Source organism: Chlorella variabilis (genome assembly GCF_000147415.1).
Source record: "Chlorella variabilis unplaced genomic scaffold CHLNCscaffold_14, whole genome shotgun sequence".
NCBI lineage: Eukaryota > Viridiplantae > Chlorophyta > Trebouxiophyceae > Chlorellales > Chlorellaceae > Chlorella > Chlorella variabilis.
Genome location: NW_005435074.1, coordinates 494,136 through 508,466, shown reverse-complemented (window position 1 = coordinate 508,466; position 14,331 = coordinate 494,136). Strand labels below are relative to the sequence as shown.

General features: G+C 67.5%; 6 protein-coding genes across 6 annotated transcripts in view; 3 read left to right on the top strand and 3 right to left on the bottom strand.

The window, feature by feature from the left end:
* CHLNCDRAFT_135619 (hypothetical protein) overlaps positions 1-514 on the top strand; it is a gene marked incomplete at both ends in the record, with an annotated part of 2,933 nt that extends 2,419 nt beyond the window's left edge. Inside the window, 3 exons of the mRNA XM_005846393.1 lie at positions 80-107; positions 217-304; positions 457-514. Of these exons, the coding sequence (XP_005846455.1) occupies positions 80-107; positions 217-304; positions 457-514 (174 nt within the window). The remainder of the gene's footprint in view (positions 1-79; positions 108-216; positions 305-456) is intronic.
* A 1,809-nt stretch (positions 515-2,323) lies between these two features.
* CHLNCDRAFT_53170 (hypothetical protein) lies at positions 2,324-4,028 on the top strand (the record flags this gene model as incomplete). Its single annotated transcript, XM_005846392.1, has 5 exons — positions 2,324-2,425; positions 2,575-2,661; positions 2,727-2,948; positions 3,057-3,234; positions 3,379-4,028. The coding sequence occupies 5 exons, from the start codon at positions 2,324-2,326 to the stop codon at positions 4,026-4,028; spliced, it is 1,239 nt and encodes a 412-aa protein (XP_005846454.1).
* Positions 4,029-4,509: 481 nt separating this feature from the next.
* CHLNCDRAFT_24792 (hypothetical protein) lies at positions 4,510-7,245 on the bottom strand (the record flags this gene model as incomplete). The annotated part of the gene is made up of 10 exons (XM_005846217.1): positions 4,510-4,615; positions 4,815-4,909; positions 5,095-5,235; positions 5,389-5,552; positions 5,715-5,812; positions 6,033-6,142; positions 6,312-6,416; positions 6,550-6,678; positions 6,813-6,977; positions 7,147-7,245. 10 exons carry the CDS (start codon positions 7,243-7,245, stop codon positions 4,510-4,512), a joined length of 1,212 nt encoding a protein of 403 aa, XP_005846279.1.
* Positions 7,246-8,699: 1,454 nt separating this feature from the next.
* Positions 8,700-9,911, bottom strand: CHLNCDRAFT_135614 (hypothetical protein; the record flags this gene model as incomplete). The annotated part of the gene is made up of 4 exons (XM_005846216.1): positions 8,700-8,903; positions 9,009-9,256; positions 9,362-9,590; positions 9,714-9,911. 4 exons carry the CDS (start codon positions 9,909-9,911, stop codon positions 8,700-8,702), a joined length of 879 nt encoding a protein of 292 aa, XP_005846278.1.
* An 878-nt stretch (positions 9,912-10,789) lies between these two features.
* On the bottom strand, positions 10,790-11,624 carry CHLNCDRAFT_17489 (hypothetical protein; the record flags this gene model as incomplete). The annotated part of the gene is made up of 3 exons (XM_005846215.1): positions 10,790-10,962; positions 11,118-11,358; positions 11,529-11,624. Coding segments are annotated over 3 exons (510 nt in total), but the record flags the coding sequence as incomplete, so codon positions are not given.
* Positions 11,625-12,127: 503 nt separating this feature from the next.
* On the top strand, positions 12,128-14,277 carry CHLNCDRAFT_135612 (hypothetical protein; the record flags this gene model as incomplete). The annotated part of the gene is made up of 4 exons (XM_005846391.1): positions 12,128-12,190; positions 12,340-12,471; positions 12,583-13,401; positions 13,600-14,277. 4 exons carry the CDS (start codon positions 12,128-12,130, stop codon positions 14,275-14,277), a joined length of 1,692 nt encoding a protein of 563 aa, XP_005846453.1.
* Between the last annotated feature and the right edge of the window lie 54 nt (positions 14,278-14,331).

Here is a 14,331-nt window from a genome sequence, read left to right as displayed (position 1 = left end):
AGGGCGCACCGCCTGATACGCCTCGACATCGTCCTCACCGCAGCCTCCTTCGCCATCGCGCCCTTCAACCTCATGGCAGGTGGGCGGCCGCGGCAGGGGCTGCCGCTGTGGCGGGCTGTGCAGCCGCTGCGGAGGGGTTCCCCGCGCCTGGCCTCCACGCGGCTGCCGCCCTCCACGCCTCAGCGCCTCCCCAGCCCTGCCCTGCCGTGCCCGCAGGCATCCTGGGAGAGAACCTGGTGATCCCGCCCTTCCTCACCACCAGCGTGGACAAGTTCTGGGCCATCAACGCCATTGCATTCGTGCTGTGAGTGCATGGCTGCCATGCATACTGGCCGCCTGCCCGCGCGCCCCTGCCCGCCGCGCGGCAGGACCACCTCGGCACCCTGGCTGTGCTCCGTCGGCAGCCCTGCGCCCCCGAGCTGAGCGCAGCCCTGCCGACTGCGCGTGCTGCCGCAGGTGCTTCTCCTTCTTCTATAGCATGCTGCTGTACATGAGGTGGCGCAAGCTGCTCTGACGCGGCGGCCTCCCAAGCGCTGCGGCCTGCTGCTCCCTGACCAACCAAATTTTCATTCATTCCTGTCGCTCAAACTACTTGTTTCTTTCATATCTCACGATTCTCGCCCAGCTTCTTTCTGCTGCTGACCCACTGGCATTTGTATGTTTCTAAGGGGTACTACAGGCTGAACATCGGTGGAGCAAAACTGATGTTCTTGTAATGAACACATTGGACCATGAAGGGGAAGGATCATTGGCTGAATCAAAGGAGCAGGGAACCAGAGGGAGCGAGGGGGAGGTATCGTAATGGTGCAGATGCATGTTGCGCACCAGCTGCATGAAAGGAGCTAGAAAAAAAAATGGTTCAGCTGTTGGAAGCCCCGATGATGGATGGATCTGGTCAAAATTTGAGTGATGAGAGGGGCTGCACGAGCTGCGGTCAATGCCATCGCGGCAAGGCGGCACCGCTGATGTGCCCGTGGTCGCTGGCGCTGCTGCCGCAGGGGCCTGCGGCCCCCCATGCGCCCGCGCTGCTGCCGCTGCCGCTGCAGCCAGCCATGCTGTACAGCTCGCTGCCGCCGCTGCCGGCTCGGCTGGGACCTGCACCCGCGCAGCCCGATGCGGTGCTGCTGGGACTGGGCGCTCCGCTGTCGCAGCCAAACACCGCCAGCTCCACGTCTGTGATGCTGCCCATGCTGGCCTGCGAGGCGCGCCGGCCGTGCAGCGAGGCGGCGCTGCCGTGCAAGGAAGCGGGCTGCTGCTGCTGCTGGGGCGGGCACACGATAGCATCAATGGCCTCCTCTACGGTGGGGGTGATGCCCAGCACGAGCGTGGCCATCTTGCGCAGCCGCTCCTTGCCCTGGCCGCCACTCTGCTCCGCGCTGTACGCAGTGTCCACGCTCATGCGCTCCTCATCCTCATCCACCACGCACGCCTTGCCCTTCTCGGCCCGCCGCCGCTCCTCCTCGGCCTTGCCGCTGCAGCGGTGGAGGGGCGAGCAGGCGGTCGGGAGGTGCAGCACATAGGAGCTGTGCCCAACAGCCGTGCAGCGGAAGGGATGGAGCGGAACGCCGACCTTGCCCAAATTAGCCAAGGGCAGCAGCAGTAGGGGTGGCGGTACCGCCTCCCCCTCGCACCTCACAACATCAGCTGGCACCACCGTGACTCCTGCAACGTCGTAGAAGTCCACGCCACCGTTGGTGGCAGAAAAGAGCGACTTGAGGACCCGCTTCATCTTGCCTGCACCAGGAGACGAGAGAGTGCACAGGCGGGCGGCGGCTTCACCCGGGGCGGCGGCGGTGGGCGGCGGTGGGCGGAAAAAGGGAGCCGCTTCCGCTGCTTGGTGGGCCGCCATAGTGTTGGGACAGAGCTGGAGTCGGCCCCAGAAGCGCCCCGGGCTCTCCGAGAGGAGGGCGCTGACGCTCTCCAGCCAAACCCTGGGGCTGCATGTAGGGCAGCATGTGGTGTACCCCAGCTGCCTGCCGCCCGATGCACGAATCGTGTCACAACGCCCTGCCAGGGCCGTGCTTTGGCGCACCTGCCACTTTGGCCGCTCCGCCACTCGGCGGGTGTGGCCCAGCGTCCTCATTCATGCGTGCGGTGCTTTCAGGAATTCCTCTGGATCAGAACCCGAAAGAGAATGGAAGAACCCGGGCGCCGCCATCCACCGGCATATGCCGGTGCTGGGCACGCCGCGGCGCAGCATAGCGCAGCGCACGGCAGCCCATTGACCATTTACGAGCTGCGTCGCGCATACGAAAGCTGTTGTGCCGATCATCGAACACGGGCAGTAGGCCATTTTTGAGGAGAGTTTGGGAGCGGCCGCACCATGTCGGTGGCCAGCATGTTCACGCCGCCTGAGCAAGCGGGCTGCTTGCTGAAGAAGGGGCACAGCAGAGGAGCATGGAAGGAGCGTTACTTCGTGCTCAAAGTGAGCGCATTTAGGAGGGCTTCGGCAAGGCAGTCTTCGCACATGAGCAGTTACACTCGCCGTTCCCGTGGGGAGTGGCCTGGTGGTGCAGCAGTTAGGATGGGCACAATCTGCTTGCAAGCATGTTATGCTCCCTACATGTAATGCAGGGCTCCTTCCTCTTCTGGTTCCCCAACCGCAAGAACATTGCGCAGGCAAGCATGGCAGCCAGGGATCCGCCGTGCCGCCGCCAGAATGTGCCCGTTGGTTGCCCGGGCTGGTTTGGTAAGCAGCTTGTTCTCCTTGAACCACCCGCTTGCAGGCCAAGCGCCTGCATGGCGTCATTCCCCTGGAGTCTGCCAAGATCGAAACGGAGCTCCCGCCGCCTATGGCCGGCGCTGCAAAGGGCGGCAAGGGCAGCGGCTCCTTCTTCATCACCATCACCCTGCACTCCAGCCACGCCTTCTCCTGCAGACACCCCTTCTTCCTCCTGTCGGCGCCCACCCAGGAAGTGCAGCAGGCTTGGATCAACGCGCTGTGGCAGGTGGGCGGGGGCATCCCACAGGTGGATGATGGTGCCACAGGCGGCGCCTTGCCCACAAGCTCCACAAGCGCCCTGCCCTAGAGACGCTGCCGTGGCGGTCTGCCGCAGGCAGCCATCCCGCGGGCAGACCTGATCCAGCACCTGAGCTCTGCTGGGCGGCTGGCGGACGTGCTGGCTGGCTACGCCACAAATGTCAAGGACAACTTCCCGGTGGCGGACGCCACGGTGCTCAGCAGCGGCGGCAGGGCGCGCACCGGCGCCCTGGACAATGTGGGCTCGCTGGCGGGTGAGCAGGGCCTGCGGGAGGAGGGTGCCGCCTCGCCCATGCCTTGCCATGCCTTTTGTGCCCGTGTGCCTCCCCTCCGACGCCGCACACACGTCACCGTCCCTTTGCACCTCCCCACGCCCTCCTCACGTCCTCCCTGCACAGGCATGATCCGCCGCCACAAGACCGCGGCGGCAGTCAAGGACATCGACCAGCTGCCTGTGGTGATGTCGGGGCGCCCCGCCGCCACCAACGTGCTGGCACGCACCACCAGCGGCAACCTGGTCACCGCGCCCTCCACCAGCGTGGTGCCCGCCGACTCATTCACCACCAGGCCAAGCCTCAACGGCGGCAGCAGCAGCGGTGGCAGCAGCGGCCCCGCTGGCGGCGCCAGCTCGGCGGCGGCGAGCAGCGCCAAGCCGGCGGACAAGCCTGCCACTCCCAGCGCTGCTGCTGCTGCTGCTGCCGTGCCTGCCAGCAGCAGCACAGCCAGCAAGCCCCAGCCACAGGGCATGGTGGCGGTGAGCGCAGCCGCTGGCACGGGCGCTGCTGCTGCTGCAGCCACCACGGCCAAGTCGCCAGCTTCGCCTGTGGCCGCAGCAAAGGTGGAGGAGGTGAAGGCCATTCAGGCGCTTCCCAGCAGCAGTGACATAGGTAGGGTGGAGCTGCAAGAGCTCAGCCTGCGGGAGCAGAGCTTGCTGCAGCGCCAAGAGGGCGTCACCGCAGCGCGCAGCGGGCACAAGCGGCTATCTTGGCCGGTCCGCGGGCCAGGCATGGCGCGCGCAGGCAGCAGCCGCGCCACAGCCCATCACTGACTGCCGTGCCTGCCTGTAAACCCACACTGGGAGGCAACCATCTTCACCTGCCTCCCTGCCTGCAGGGAGTGGCAAGGGCAAGCGCTGAGCAGTGCACGGCAGCCAATCATCAGTTCCTGGGTGCGGCGCCAGCCTTGACTGCCGCAGCCTCTACTCTATTTACACCATGCGGGCCTTGGTCAGCTCGCTACGACAAACTCAACGATACACTAAGCAGCAAGCACGAATCTCTCGAGTGGGTGGATCGCTACAAACGCTATGAAACAACGTGGCGCTACACGGGGCTGGGCAATGGTACATATATGCAGAGCATCTCGTTCAAAATTGGAAAGACGGCTACATGAATGTGTAAGACATGGGCTTGAGGCAATGACTCAAGCGTCGCAGCGCTGGTATAGGCACCAAAACGTACGCTGGGGGCCACGACCACCAGCATCCAGGGCGGGCAGCGGGCCCTCGCCGGCCGCGTGCCTGCCCCCTCTCACGCCTGCACCTGCACCTTGCCGCTGCGGGGCGGCTTGATGGATGAGATGCCTGTGGCGCCGCGCCCCGCCACCAGCGCGTTCACCTCATACGAGCCCTCGTAGCTGCGGGGCCAGGCAGGCAGGCAGGGGCCACAGCAGCACAGCAGCCATCTCAGCTCAGCTCAGCTCAGCTCAGCTCAGCTCCCACTGGAGACGGAACGACCCCAAGCTGCTCCCTGTTGCCCGCCCCACACTCACAGCTGTCGGCCACAAACCTGGCGGGGGCAAGCATCCCCGCAGGTGCCCCCCTACCCCCGCCCACCTGTAGTACGCCTCTGCGTCGCAGAAGGCCTTGGCCACCAGGAACTCAGACAGGATGCCGTTGCCGCCCAGCAGCTCGCGCCCCAGGGCAACCACCTGCGCGGCAAGCGGTTTGTTGTCAGACGGGCGGGGGCAAGGAGCGGGCGGTGGGCTGCAGGGCGCGCACACGCGGGCCGTGGCAACAGTGCCAGAGCGCCAGGGCCAGCAGCGGGCGCGAGAGGCGCGGCGCCCTGCTGCTGCTGCCGCCGCCGCCGGCCGGCGGGCTGGGCAGGGCGGCTGACCTCGCGGCCGCGCAGCGTGGTCCACGCCTTGACCAGGCTGGCCTGCTCGTGCGTCAGCTTGCCGGCCTCGTACAGCTTGGTGAGGCGCCAGGCCATGAGCCACATGGCCTGGCAGGTGGACAGCATGCGCTGAAGCTTCTCCTGGACGGCGGTGGGGCCGGGGGCCGCGGGCAGGCACAGCCCGGTGGGGCGGCGCCGGGCAGCGGGCGGCGCGGCGGAATCGCGGCGGGGCCAAGGGCCGCGGCCGTGGCGGCTGCGTGCGCATGGGTGGGAGGCGGCGGCAGCCGGGCTCACCTGCATGAGCTGGAAGGATGCCAGCGGGGCGCCAAACTGGCGGCGCTGCTGCAGGTAGCGCGCGCACATGTCGTAGGCGCCCAGCGCCAGCCCCACCGGCTGCCAGGCCACCATGATGCGGCTGATGGCCAGCACCTTGTTGGTGTCGGAGAAGCTGGACACGCCTGGGGGTGCGGCCAGGGGGGTGGGGGAAGGGAGGAGGGTCGGGGCGGCGGGCAGGGCAGGGCAGGGGCCGGGGCAGGCTGGGGGCCGGGGCGGGAGATGGTTGGACCATAGAAGCATGCCAGCAGGGCGCAGGCGGCTGGAGCAGGGGAGCCGCCCCACACCTGGGATGCGGTCCGCGTCGGGCACGAATGCGTCGGTGAGCTTGATGTCGCCGTTCTGCACGCACCGCAGCGCAATCTTGTTCTCCATCTTGGTGGCGCTGCAGGGGCGGGCGGGTGGGTGGGGGTGAGAAGTGAGGCGAGGCAGAGGGGTGAAGCGAGGCAGAGGGGTCAGGAAGGAAGGCAGCAAGGGGAAGGGCGGAGCGGGCAGGTTTGAATTCAGGCAGCAGGGCTGAAGTGCTGCCCAGGCTGGGAGAGGGTCGACAGAGCGCGTCGGCCCTTGACAGGCAAGCTGCCGCCGGCAGGCGCCCGGGGGCCCACCTGTACCCGGGGTTGCCCTTGCGCACGATGAAGGCGTTGACCTGGCTGGTCTCGCTGTTGCGCGCCCAGATGACGGCGATGTCGGCCCAGGTGGCGTTGCCGATCCAGCGCTGGGGGCGCACGGCAGGATGGGGGGAAGCGGCGGCGGGGGGCTGGCGGTGGGAGGGCAGGCCAGGGGAGAGGCACGCCTGGATGGCGCAGACGCTGCGGCATCCTGCGCTGCTGCTGGCGCTCAGCAGGAGCTTGGCTCCCCGCTCCGCACGCGGCGGCGCCGCTCACCTTGCGGCCGTTGAGCACCCAGCCGCCCTGCACGCGGCGCGCCACGGTGGCCAGCGCCGAGGCGTCGGAGCCGTTGGAGGGCTCGGTCAGCGCCCAGCACCCCACCTTCCTGCGGCGGCAAGGGCGGGGGAGATCGAGGGAGGGAGGGTGAGCAGACCAGAGCGGCACGGCAGGCTGGGGCCGGCAGGTAGCGGTCCCGGGGGTGCAGGTAAGTGTTGGCTGGCAGCAGGTTGGACACCCGCCTGAAGTCGGCCATCTCGGGCAGCAGCTCCTGCTTCTGCGCCTCGCTGCCCAGCAGGCCGACGGTGAGGGTGGCCAGGAAGGAGTGGACCAGGAAGAAAGTGCTGCAGGAGCCGTCCACGCGGGCCTGCGCGGGGGCGGGGCGGGCCGGGGTGGCAGGGCGAGGGATGAGGAGGCGGCAGGAGGGGCCCGCCCCTGCCGCGCCGGCCCGACTGCACCGTGCAGCCCTGGGCCTGCCTGCCGCGCCCGCCGCCAGCTCACCAGCTCCACGGCCGCCATGGCCGCGCCCATCACGCTCAGGCCCTGGCAGCCGTAGCCCTGCAGGTGGCCGCCGCCGATGCCCAGCTTCTGGAAGCCGGGGACGAGCGGGAAGGGGAACTCGGCGCGCTCCCAGTAGTCGGAGATGATGGGAGCAATCTCAGACTCCTGCGGGGGCGGTGGAGTAACCGGCAGGAGGTGCAGCAGGTATCAGCCTGGGAGCGGCGGTGCTCGCGCGGGAGGGCAGCCCGTTCGGCGCCGTGTGCGGCAAGGAGGAGTTGGGTGTCGCGTGGCACAGCCACCCAAGCGCCACCAGGTGCCCGCCCGCCCCGCTCACCGCAAAGCGGCGCACGCGGTCGCGGACCTCCCGCTCCGCCGGCGTCAGCAGCTCCTCCAGGCCCAGTGCATCGTGCTTGGCGGGCGGGAAGGCACGCATGTTTTGGGCAAACTCAAACTCGGGCGTGGTGCCCAGGCCCGCTGCCGTCAGCTGCCGCTCCAGCGCATCCGCCTCCGCGTTGGCGCCGCCGCCACCTGCGAGGACGCAGCATGGCACAGACGCGTGGACTGAGTGCAGCAGGGTTGGAAGTGGAAGGCGCAGGTAGGCGGCAGGCGGCGGCGGCGGTGACGGCGCCTGCCGCCCTCGGCCGCGCCAAACCTTGCTTGCCAAAGTGCCCTGACAGCACCGTCAGCCTGTTGAATGCGGTGCGCCGCTCCATCGCGCTGCTCGTGAGGTTGTTTCGGAGAGCGGAAGATGGGGCTAGGCTCGACGCCTGCTTGCACAGCAGGCTGGTGGAAGTGCAATGGTGTATGCAGGTGTGTGCAACGGCACGCGGCCCTTGGGAAGTACAACTCGCAGGGGAATGTGGCGCAGTCGACTGAGAGGCTTGCAGTGGCCTCTCACTGACGCACATTTACTGCTGGATAGCCTTGCATCTCCTCCAAGCTCTTTCCGAAAGCATGGCGACCGGCACCGCTGCACCAACTCTGGGGCGCTGGGCTGCCAAGCTGCTGGGCCGCTGGGGATTTCGGCCGATGCACCTCGAGATAAATGTGAGGCGAGGAGGGATAAAACCCACTGAGAACGGCGGCTACTAGTCTCCCAGCCCTTGACTCGGTTCAATCACCTGCGGGCGTTGTCTGCAGGAAGGGCCAGTGGAGATGGACCGACACCTGAGCCGCCTGGTGGCCAAGGCCCTTCGCGGGGAGAGGTGCGGGCGCCGCCGTGCCGCACTCGCCGTCCGCCGGTCTGTGCAACCCCACACAACTTGCAAGTCGCGTCTCCCCCACTCCTTCCGAATTCTCGCCTGCAGGAAGGAGCTGCAGAAGCGGGAGGTGGCCAGGCTGCGGCGTGAAGCACTGCAGGCTGAGCGCCAGGCTAAGTTTATGCTGCATCCCTGAGCGCCGACGGCGCAGTCACGATGCCCGCACCTTCCTTCCTGGATTTTATGCCTCTATCTCCCTGAGATGGCTGCGCCATCTGGAACTTTGGAGCAATGTACTCTGTAGCCTCTCCTAGCCGACACTTTAAAATTGCAGATTTTTCCTGTAGCTGTGCCGGCCCTGCGCTCTATGTACTTGTGTTTGCTGAAACACGTGCTAAGGCCTCATTTCTCTCAATTCAGATTGTACACATCAGCGCTCAGATGCCACCTGCCGAAGTTTTCCTGTGCTCTGTTTTCCCCCACCCTTGACCCCGCCCGCTGCGCCCTCGGCGCCTTATTGACACTGCCCAGTCTCCCAGCCATGTAAACAATTCGCCTGTGGCATAGGGCAGATCCCTCTGGGCAAGACTTGTTGAATTTCTCACAGTGAAGGTGCATGCACGATCAATGGCACAGCAACGTAGGAGTCAAGGAAAGAGGCAGGCTCGACCTTGCAAGAGCATGGCAGCTAGTCGTGGTGCTCACGGCGGTCGTAGTCGAGGCGCCGCCGCTGCTGCTCGCGCCCCGCCTCCAGCCGCGCCGCCTGCTGCACCACCAGGTGGACGGTGGAGTAGGCCACGACCCCGCCCGCGCCAAACAGCAGGCCGAGGTAGGCTGCCACCACGCTCACCGCCGCCACCCCCGCCAGCGCAAAGAAGCTGACGGCGCTCCACTGCAAGGCAGGACGGGGGTTCAGGGGTCAGGCTGAGGTGGCGATCGCCGGGCAGGTCGCTCGCACAACTGCACCGAGGCAGGCTGCCGCAGCTGGGCCGCTCACCACGGAGGCCTGGTAGCTCCAGATGAGGGAGGGCAGCTGCAGCAGGAAGATGAAGACGCTGGCGCAGAGGCCCGTGAAGAAGTTGATGAGGGTCTGGAACAGCAGCTGCAGCAGCATGCTGATCCAGTCTCGGTCCCGGGAGTCGAGGATGGTGAAGATGCTGTCGATGAAGGTCTGGCGCTGGGCAAACACCTTGCCCGAGTTGAACGACTCCCAAAACAGCTCCCTCCCCTCCTCCACGCCGGCCTCTGCACCACCACATCATCATGCCGGTCAGCCAGCAGGGCCAGAGGAAGGGTGCCGTGGTAGAGATGGCGCAACACCTGCTCAACTGCTGCTCAACTACTTCTTACCCGACCACAGCCCCAGGACCGCCTTGGCCTCCCGCAGCACCTTGTCCCGCCGCCCCTGTATCTCCCGCGCCACAGCTCGCGCGGCATCCACCGCCGGCTGCCGCGCCTCCACCTCCGTCCGCGCCTCGGGCTTGAACCGCCAGAACCACACCTTGAACTGCTGCTGCTCAAGCTCCGCCTCCATCAGCACCTGCTCCGCCCGTGCCAGCTCTCCCAAAATGACCTCCGCCTGCAGTGATGCCAGCAGGGGCGGGACAGGGGAACAGCGCGCATCAGCCAGGCGCCATTGTGCCGCCCCCGGCGTGGGGATGACCCCAATCAAACACCCTCTCTCGTGCGCGCCACCTCTCACCTCCTGGACTTTGACTTTGAATGCCGTTGTCTGCTCGTCAGTAATGGCGGGTGGACGAGCCAGGAACGCGCAATACAGTCCCAGAAGCCACACCAGGAAGAAGCCCGCGGCCCGGGGGTGCCGCTGCGGAAAGCGGAAGACGGCAACTGCGAGCGACGGCGACGCCTGGCGTGTCACCACGGCCGTGCCATCTGGCATGGCGAAGGCGCTAGAGCTCCAGGAATTGTGTTGTGCCTCGCCTGTAGTCCAGGGGGATGACGGCAGACCTGCCACTGACAACAAAATGTTGAGCTTGTCAAAGCGGACCTGCATCAGGTGCGGACGGCAGGCGGGCAGCCAGAGTGACGGCGACAGCAAAGCGCCCAACAAGGTGCCCGCCCGACACGCTCCTCCAGTGTGCGCCACCACCGCTGTGAGCTGCTCAGGGGGGAGCCAGGGCAAGCCAGTGAGCCAACGATGATGGCAGAGAAACTTTCAGTGTTTGTGGTTGTCCAGACGAGCAACAGACTCACCGACTTGCCACGCACTAGCGATGAGAAGCTGACAGGCATGCGTCTTCGAAAGCTCATTAGCACAGGAAGGGCCCAAGGCGGGACAGGTCCGCACCGCCATCAGTCGCCGCCGGGCAACTCTGGCCAGCCCTCGCTCCTCCCTGTTCTTCATATTGATGGTTGTCATGGATCTTGTCACACGTTATCAACAGTGACGTATATGCAAAAGGGGCGAAGAGAGGAGGAGGCTGACAACCAGCAAAGTGGCGGCGCTGCTCTGGCATCCCGCCCTGTGCCCAGCCAAGGCCCTGGGGTGACGCTCAGTCGCCCTTCTCGGGGGCGCCAGCCATCGACACTTGGTCCCCTGCCACGTCTGCCAGGAACTGGCGCAGCTTGTCCTGGTAGGTGCGCGCCACGTTGAGGCCCAGCAGCAATGCCGCCAGCGCGCCCGCTGCAGTATGCAGGGAGGGCGCAAGAGCAGGCAGGTGAAGGGGTGGGGCGTGTGAACAGAGGTCGGCACCTGACCACCCGTGGCTACCTCCAGAGGGCTGCACCTGTGCTGCAGCGGCGGCGGCGGCGCCCTGCTGCACCTGAGAAGAGCACCAGCAGGCCCGCCTCCTCGTCCTCCTCGTGCCGCGTGTGCCAGGTGTAGTGCACGAGCAGGTGCTTGGGCCAGTGGGTGGCGTTGAGGAACTCGCGCACCAGCGGGGCGTGCTGCGCCTGGTCCTCCTCATCCAGCTGGTACACAGACGCGCTCACTGCGGCACAGGCACATGGCGGCTCGGCAGGCAGCATGTGGAGATCGGTGGGGGTGTGGGCAGCCACGCTGATGCCCTCCCTCGTTTGCCGCCGACGCACACATGGCGGCGCCTTCCGTTCTGTCCACGAGCAGCACCCCCCAAGCCCGCCCCACCTGCCACAATGCTGTCCCCCGACCGCGTCAGCTCCACTTCAACATACGGCGGCGAGGCGGCGCGCTTGCCGATGACAGGCAGCCAGGGCGTGAGGTGGCGATCGCCGTCAAAGCTGAACTGCACCTTGTAGTCGTCCGCCGCCTTGTAGCCCAGCGGCTGCGGCAGCGGCACCGCCACCAGCCGCTTCACGCCAAACTTGGGGCAGTGCTGGCCCAGGATGTCGTGCCAGTGGGTGCGTTGCTGCAAGCGGGCACGGGACAGCAGTGGGGCTCAGCAGCTGGCAGCGCGCAAGCGAATGCTGGCCTGGTGCGTCAGAAATCAGAACAGGACCTCCAGCAGAAGCAGCTGGAGGTTTGTAAGGAGTGCACACAGCTGGCAGCAGGTCTAGCAGGGGCCTCGAGCGCACTCACGCCGTGGAACTGCGCCCGCCGCGCCGACGGGACAAAATCTCCCTCCTGGAACTCCGTGCCCCGGCAGCTGGCCACTAGCAGCAGCAGCAGAGCTGCCGCTCTCAAGCAGAGGCGTTGAAACAGCCGCTGGTGAGGGCCTGAAGTCATCTGTGCAAGCACGATCAACCCGGCACCTGCCCAGCGCAGCAAATCCCTGCGTCTGAACAAGCGAATGCAACCGGCGCAGATGGCCATGGGCCTGCATGCAGCCTGAGGCGGTACGCCGTACTCCTGCGGCTGGCCTTGAGGCTGTCTTCGCCCTCCGCGCTGTCCAAACGCTGCAAGCCCTGCCTGGCACGTCCCAGTGACCGCCGGGAGTGCTGCACAGGCTCCTGGGCGCTTCTCTTCTGCCAGTCTCACAGCCGTAGACACCCACCAAGCCCTTGGAAGCGCGAGGTGCGCAGTCCCAGTTTGCAGACATGCATGCCTTTGCGGGGCTTCACCTCTTGGCTGCGCCCAATGCCATTGCCCGCATGCATATGCCCCCCACAATGCCGTGCCTCCAGTAGCCCCTGCTTCTGAGCTCAGTGGTTGCTGCATCGTTGCATTGCTGCAGGGCCATGGCGGCGGCCGCGGTGCAGCGGCAGGGCGGGCTGCCTCCGCAGCGCTACCAGGGCGTGCAGGTGCGACGGTGGTCGTGTGTATCCCAATGAAGCTCATATGGACCGCAGGACTTTGCCAGCCTGCACAGTGCACACCGCAATCCTGCTCGCACGCAGCCGCTGCTGCTCAGCTGGTGCCTGCTCCCCCCCCCGCCGTCGCCCGACCGCAGAAGGAGAGCGCCGGCTACCGCCTGCTGTCTGCCATGGGGTGGCGCGAGGGCGAGGGCCTGGGCGCCTCCAAGCAGGGCATCAAGGCGCACATCAAAGTGAAGAAGAAGTTCGAGAACTGGGGCGTCGGCGCGGTGAGCTCCGGCGGCCACGCGTGTGGCAGGCCTCTCCCTCTCCCGCAGCCTCCTCCTGCACCCGACCACCGTGCTCACCGCCCACCTTGTTTTGCCGCGCTTGTGTGGCAGGTGGAGGCTGCGGAGCATGCCCAGACCTGGACCAACGGCATGCTGGACTTCCACCGCGTGCTCAGCAACCTGTCGGAGGTGGTGTCGGAGCACGCCCGGCGCCGCGCCGATGGCAGCAGCAGCGACGAAGACAGCGACGCCTCAGGCGGTGAGCAGGCGCCCGAGCAGCAGGCGGCGGAGAAGCCGCGTCAGCCGCGGCGGCAGCGGAAGGAGGGCGGCGGCAAGAAGCGTAGGCGGGCGGCGCCCAGCAGCGGCAGCGGCAGCGGCGGCAGCGAGGGCGAGGGGGCGGGGGTGGCGGCGCCCAAGCGCGTCAAGGCCGCCACCCACCTGGGCCGCTTCAAGAAGCGCGAGGCGGCCAAGATGGTCAAGGGCTACTCCCAGCACGACCTGGCCGCCATCCTGGGGGAGGACCCCTTCGCCTCCTTTGCCGCCGCCGTGCCCGAGGTGCGGGCGCAGCAGGTGCAGCAGGCGCAGGCGGGCAGCAGCGGCTACGACACCGACGAGTCGTCGGGCGGCGACAGCGACGCCGGCGGCGGCAGCCAGGCCGCCGCCGCCACCGCAGCAGCAGCCGTGGCCCAGGCCGCCAAGCCGGAAATGATTGTGGTGCGGCGCCCCATGGCGGCGAGCGGCGGCGGCGGCCGGCCCGCGGCGCCGCCGCCCGCGCCGCCGGACAGCGGCCAGCCGGAGTGGTGGCAGGTGTGCTTCCACCGTGCGGCGGGGCCGCGCGCGGGCGTGGGCGCGAGCGCCGCCGCCCCCGCCGCCATCACCATCCACGGCTTCAGTGAGCAGGACCAGACCAACCTGTACAACATGGCGCATGTGAGAGATGGAGCTGCTGCTGCTGAGAGATGGAGCTGCAGCTGCTGCAGCTGCTGCTGCTGGCCACGTCTGGCTGTGGCTGGGGCCGCCTCGCATGCCTGCCCTGGCCCTGCACGAGCAGCCTGCCTGCACGCCCGCCTGCTGCCCGCCCTGGCGCCCTGCTTGACCGCGCCCCGCCTGCCGCCTGCTGCGCCGCAGGACAAGGCCACCAAGGGGCGGGTGGGCCTGGGGCGCGGCGGCATGCCCAAGAAGGTTGCCGGCGCTCGCTGGGAGGGCCAGAAGACGCGCATAGCAGACAGCAGCGACGAGGAGGAGGAGGAGGAGGAGGCGGAGGAGGGGGGGCAGGAGCAGGGGCGCCAGGCGGGGCCGGCGCCTGTGGGCGTGGAGCTGGAGCGTGAGGAGGGGATGGTCATCATCCTCCCCGCCTCCAAGCGCCACCTCCTGGACCAGCTGCAGGCCAGCAGCCAGCAGGTGGCGGCCGCGGGAGCGCCTGCAGCAAGTCCCCAGCAGCGGCAGCGGCAAGAGGGCCAGGCGCCCGCCAGCAAGAAGGCAAAGAAGGCGACGAGAAAGGCGGCGGCGGCGGCGGCAGGGCAACAGCCGGCCGCTGCCGGGCAGTTGCAGCAGCAGCAGCCTGAAGAACCAGCGGCAGCCTGCGCCGGCCTGGGGCGCATTAAGTGGAAGAAGGCGGTGTCTGCCGCGCTCAAGGCCAGCGCCAAGGGCAGGCTCAAGCTTGGCAAGCTGCACAAGGCGGTGGCGCGGGAGCACGGCGTGGCCAAGGCGCAGCACGGCGCGGCACTGCAAGCCCTCACCGCTTTCCTGCACCAGTCGCCCAAGTTTGAGCTCGCCGACGGCGTGGTGCGGGCGGCAAGGGGCTGATGCAGCCCGGCAGGCTCTGTCTTCCGGTGCGTGGAGCAGGTGCGGCTGGCATGT